This window comes from Chenopodium album, chromosome 7, assembly GCF_948465745.1.
Source record: "Chenopodium album chromosome 7, dcCheAlbu1.1, whole genome shotgun sequence".
NCBI classification, from domain to species: domain Eukaryota; kingdom Viridiplantae; phylum Streptophyta; class Magnoliopsida; order Caryophyllales; family Amaranthaceae; genus Chenopodium; species Chenopodium album.
Window position 1 is genome coordinate 43661977 of NC_137840.1, and position 6000 is coordinate 43667976.

The following is a 6000-nucleotide window of genomic DNA, read 5'->3' on the forward strand; positions in this document are numbered from 1 at the left end:
CTAAATAATTAGCTTTCTAATAATTCCGAACCCTCTATCGAAATAATACACTTGTTTAAAAGACACCATTCCTTTCATATATACAATAAGCACCTAAATACTAAGTAATGCAGCCCTATGAAATTACAACCATGACACCCACAAAAGCATTCATGCTGCTGCATTTTTCCTTTCAATACTACTATAAAAATTAAATTCACCATCATTAACAACACCTTAAATTATAACATACCATATGACCCAAAAAAAGACCTACACCTAAGCAAGTGATCGGACAGACTAAGATTGGTCAGCAACCTCAGAATAGAAATCCATGGAATAAAATTCCTTAGGACAAGCTTATTGCTAAGGGTATCAGTCTGTCCTTTGTTGCTCCTGTAATCAGACACGGCAAGACTGTTGCTCAGTTTTAGACTTCAGAATTGGAGCAGGGAAATGCTAAATGGAAGAACACTATCATTTTCTATGTTTTGGGATATTATCCTACCATTGTTGCTGTACACAGGTACATTTATGATAACTGGAAAAGTGCTCTTAAGCTTGGTATATATTGTCATGATGATGGTTATTTTCTAATTAGTTTGCAAAATTCTGGTGATAAGGATATTGTTTTAAATGCTGGTCTTCATATATTTATGGGTAGACCTGCTATTGTTAAGGCATGGTCTAAGAAGTTTAATTTTCATGATGAAGTCAATTCCTTTATGGGTTAAACTTTCTAACTTACCTCTTAATTGATAGGGTATAGAAACTCTTAGCAAGCTAGGGAATGTTATTGGGGTCCCTATTTGTGTTGATGAGTGCACATCTAAGCAACTGAGAGTCTCTTTTGCTAGACTGCTCATTGAGGTAGATGCTACTAAATCTCTTCCTTCTAGTATATGGGTTGAGAGTCTTGCAGGTGAGTTGATTGAGCAAATAATTAGATTTGAGTGGGCTCCTCCTTTTTACAAAAAGTGTAACAGGGTTTTTCATAAATATGAAGCTAAACCAACACCTAAGAAACCACCTACTAATAAACATCTTGCAAAAGAACCAGTCAAGATTTAGGTTCCAAAGGCCAACAATGGCCCTGTTCCTGCTCATGCAGTCCTGTAGCTGTTCCTGTTGCTGGTTCTTCTGCTACTGATGATAACTCTCTTCATAGTGCTGCTACTATTACTCCTGGTCCTACTGCTCATCAACATGATTCAGATTACTGGAGAATAGTAGGGAGAGGACATAAAACTCATGGTTTTGCTTATGCTGCTATTGGAATTGCTAATTCAATCTCAAACTTTGCCTTAGGCGATACACTTGGGCTATTTCCTAATGGGGGTGATGGTAATCCCCCTATGGGATCATGATAGTCATTACATGAAACATAAGGGATCTTAATGACCTTAATAAGGTGGTTGATGTAAAACAACTACTTTATAAGCAAAGCGTTGATGTAGTTTCTTTGTTTGAAACAAAAATAAAAAAGAAAAATCAAGTGGTTATGCAGAGGAAGCTTGGTAGAGGCTGGGCTTGGGCTGACAACTACTCTTGTTCTCAGATAGGTAGAATATGGATACGATGGAAAAATGATAGACTTACTCTACAGGTGCTGGATGTTATTGAGCAGTATGTTCATTGTATTATCAGCTCTAAGGATTTTCAGAAAGAAATTCCTTGCACCTTTGTGTATGGATTACATTCTATTCATGACACGAAGACTCTTTTGGTTGGTGTTAGAGGATTGCAGACTCTTAATATTCCCTGGCTTTGTGCTGGGGATTTTAACTCTGTCTTGAATACTGGTGATAGATTGAATGGAACTGATGTCACTAACTATGAAATTAGGGATTTTAGACAGTTCATTGATGATATGGAGCTTCTTAAGATTATGAGTAAAGGTTTCTTTTACTCTTGGTCAAATAAGGCTCATCTGGGGCCTAGAACTTGTACTAGGATTGATAGGGGCCTGGTTAATCAGAATTGGCTTGATCATTTTGCTCATGTTGAGGCCATTTACTTGTCTTTTTCTTTGTCTGATCATATTCCTATGCTCTTTGATGTTTTTACTTCTCTTCCTGGAAAGGGAAGACCCTTCAGATTCCTTAATTATATTGCTTCTCATGTTGATTTTGATGATTCTGTTAAAGAAGCTTGGGATAATCCTTGCTATGGTTCTGATATGGGTCAAGTATGTAATAAGTTGAAGAGTGTCAAAGCTAAAATGAAAGATTTGAATTCTAAGCACTTTAGTAATGTGGATGTTATAATTGAAACTGCCCAGGCAGCTTTAGAAGAGGTGCATGTGAAGTTTAATGATGGTTCTGATCCTACTTTGATTATTTCTAAGAATAAATGTATTCAGCAAGTGAAATATTGGAGATCTGTTGAAGAGAATATTTATAAGCAAAAATCTAGAATTGAATGGATCAAGTTAGGAGATGGTCATACTCATTTTTTCTTTTTTGTCATGAAGCATAGACAGAGTGTTAATAGAATTGATTCTATTTACACTACTGATAATATTTTGCTGAAGAAACTTGATGAGGTGGAGCATGGAATTGTTGGATTTTACAAGAACTTGATGGGGTCTGCTGCTAGCTTTTTGCCTGAAGTTGATCTTGTTACTTTGAGAAATAGAAGACATCTATCAATGTCTGCTCAACAAATTCTTATTGCTGATGTGAATACGATTGAGATTGATGAAGCTATTACGGGAATTGAAGCCACTAAAGCTCCTGGTATTGCTGGCTTCAATTAATTCTTTTTTCACAAATCTTGGCATATTATCAAGAATGATGTTTATTCTGCTGCGTAAGAGTTCTTTAGAACTGGGGTCATGTCTAAAGCCTGGAATTGCACAACTATTACTCTGGTTCTTAAAATTAAAAATCCTTCTTTTGCTAAGGATTTCAGCCCCATTGCTTGCTGTACAGTGTTATTTAAAATCATTTCAAATATTCAGACTGCCAGGATTGCAAGGACTATAGGGGAAGTTGTTGATAGGCTCAAGCTGGTTTTATTCCTGGTAAACACATATGTGACAACATCCTTTTGGCTACTGAGTTGATCAAGAGTTAGTCTCACAAGCATATCACTGCTAGGTGCTTGATCAAAGTGGATTTGAAGAAAGCCTATGACTCTATTGAGTTTAGTTTTTCGGAAACCGTTTAGCTTAGTTGGGTTTTCCTAGGCTTTTAATTGGGTGGATTATGAGTTGCATCACTACTGTTTCCTTTTCTGTGCTCATTAATGGTATTCCTTCTCCCCTATTTGTTTCTAAGAAAGGGTTTAGACAAGGTGATCTTATGTCCCCCTTTCTTTTTGCTAAGAAATCCCATGTTGCTTGGAATTCTGTGTGTTTGCCTAGAGTTAGTGGGGGTTGGAATGTTATTTCTCTTCCTGAGTGTAATATTACAGCTGTTTCTAAGCTTTTGTGGGATATTACTCACAAAGCTGACTCTCTTTGGATAAAGTGGGTACATATTTATTATTTCAAGAAGAAAGACTGTTGGAAAGCTTCTATCCCTAATAAAAGATCCTGGGTTTTAAGAAGAATTCTCAAGTGTAGGAAGGTTACACTGGTAGAAAAAATAAAAAAGGCACCCCCTAATTGCCACCAGTTCAGTCCAAACCAATGGCAAAAATAGGCGGCCCAATGAACCAGGATAAATGGCACCAAATCACTTCAAACCGGTGGCAAAAACATAAGTCCTACTGGTTTAAAGTGAAACGGTGCCATTTATTATTAAAAAACAAAACTTGCCCCTTATATCGCCCCAAACCCTAACACACTCTCAGTCGCACCTCTCCTCCTCTTTCCTTCTCTTTCCCTCTCCTCTCGTCCTCTTTCCTTCTCTTTCTCTCTCCTCTGCTCTGACAAAGGGTGGAACTAGGTCGTTGAAACTAATCCTCTCTCGATCAAACTAAATTTATAAACACTTAACAAACATATATAGTAGTATAGAGGCAAGTCAAGGGTCGAACCCAAAGGAACAATAATGTTCAAGTGCTCTCAATTATGCGCCTAAGCTAGGTCGAAGACAAAGATAAAAGGAGAACACTAACAACTAACAAACAAAGAAAGCAAACAAATAAAGAAATAGGAACGGAGATCAACATGTAATCATGACAATCATAGCAACTCGGGAACAATATGCAAATCAATTGTTGTGAAGACTAATGGCAATCTCAATCAAAAGAGTCAACAAGCTATCTCCTAAAGGTCAAACTAGCGCCAACTACGAGAGACTCTAACTAGGATCATCACTAATCAAGCTCAATCGACAATTGCAATTCCTAAATCAATGGTCCATATCATTAGAAACTATAATGCAATCTAGCATAATTCTCAAGGCCTAATCGAATTACACACATGCAAACTTCCATTAATCTCTTTAATCTCAACAATTAATCAACACAATCCCCAAATTAAGCACAATCAATCAATCATACAAGTTTCACCCAATTCCTAGCAAACAACTACTCTAACATCATTATCTAATCAACTAACAAGTAAAGAAATCAAGAATTAACAATATATGAAGAACAATTACACTAATCAACAATCAAACATCAAAATCAAATCAAACAAACTTGAATATTAAACAAAACAATAAAATGAAATAGAGTTTTTTTTTTTTTTTTTTTTTTTTGGAAAATAAGATATTATTACCAAAGAGAGAAAGTTACAACTTACAAGAGCTAAGTTATAACCACCACCAGAACACCACAAGACCTGAAAAACAGGCCAACCCCAAAAACCAGTTCTAGATCCAATCCTAGCCACCTTCTAGGAAGGGTTCTTTGAAGGGCCTAGAACAAACTTGACTCAGATTTCCAGCCACCTTCTAGGAAGGGTTCGGGAAACCAGGACCAGACAACAACACTAGAAGCAAACTACAAGGCCACCAACCCAAAAACCACCAAAAAAACAATCAGAAGTAGACAGGCCTGCAAACTGATCAACAAAAACAACAAAAAACCTAAACAAAGATTTCCTATTAAAGATAAGGCATCCACAAGCAAAAGCAAGGCCAGCAATAAGAGCTGCAGCAGACCCAAACCCATGCCCCAACTGCCAAAACAACAACACAAAACAGCAGCACTAGCATACCCTTGCACCATCTGAACAACAGCACTAGTAGCCTCTGACCATAACAGCAACACAGTCAACAGGACAGCAAAAGCAACAGCAACAAGGAGCAGCAGTACAACAAGTCAGCAGCAGTAGAAAACCAGAGTAACAGAGCAAGCAACATCAAACATAAGCTGCTGCACAGAAAGCAACACCTGCTGACCAGCACAACAAGAGCAGACAGCAAGCAGGGCAGCCAGCAACAGCCACTGCAGCAGAACAGTAGCAGTATAGCAGAGTAGGCGGACAACAGATAGCAGACAACAAACAGCAACAGATGCAGACAGCAGCTGCACCACAGCACCAACTAGAGCCGATAACAGAGCAAACCTGCCAGCAGCAGCAAAAGAAATAGCAACTGCAACTGGAATTCAGAAACAGCAAGAAAGCATAAGCAACAGCATAAGCAACAGCAGAACCCAGCATCACAAATAGAACCAAAAGAGCAACCAAAACAAAACAACAATAACAATAATCCCCAAAAAAGAAACCAGAACTCAAAAGCTAGGAACCAGAAATCAGAAAGAACCAGCAACAGCAATAGAAGACCAAGAACAGGAGAAGCTCCTAAACGATTAAATATTTGCTTCCCGCCGGGATTCTACAAACTGAATAAAAGACAATATCCCTAACTAGAGCATCAACAGATTTGCAACAACCAGTAAAAAGAACTGCATTCCTCTGAATCCAAATACCATAAACTGTTTCAGTGAAGGCCACCTGGATCACTTTGTTTTTCAATCTGGAACTTCTGCAGATTTTCTTCATCCAATCAACCTCATCACTAAACTGCTGAACAGGCTTGGAAACACGTAAGATACCCAACACCTTGCTCCAAACCTTCCTAGAGTATTCACAATTAAAAAATAAATGCTGAACACTTTCAT

General features: G+C 37.8%; 1 protein-coding gene across 1 annotated transcript; it reads left to right on the forward strand.

Moving 5' to 3' along the window:
* The first annotated feature begins 1480 nt into the window (after positions 1-1480).
* LOC145640213 (uncharacterized) lies at positions 1481-2737 on the forward strand. Its single transcript, XM_081691516.1, has one exon. It carries the CDS (start codon positions 1481-1483, stop codon positions 2735-2737), a length of 1257 nt encoding a protein of 418 aa, XP_081547642.1.
* The last annotated feature ends 3263 nt before the right edge of the window (positions 2738-6000 follow it).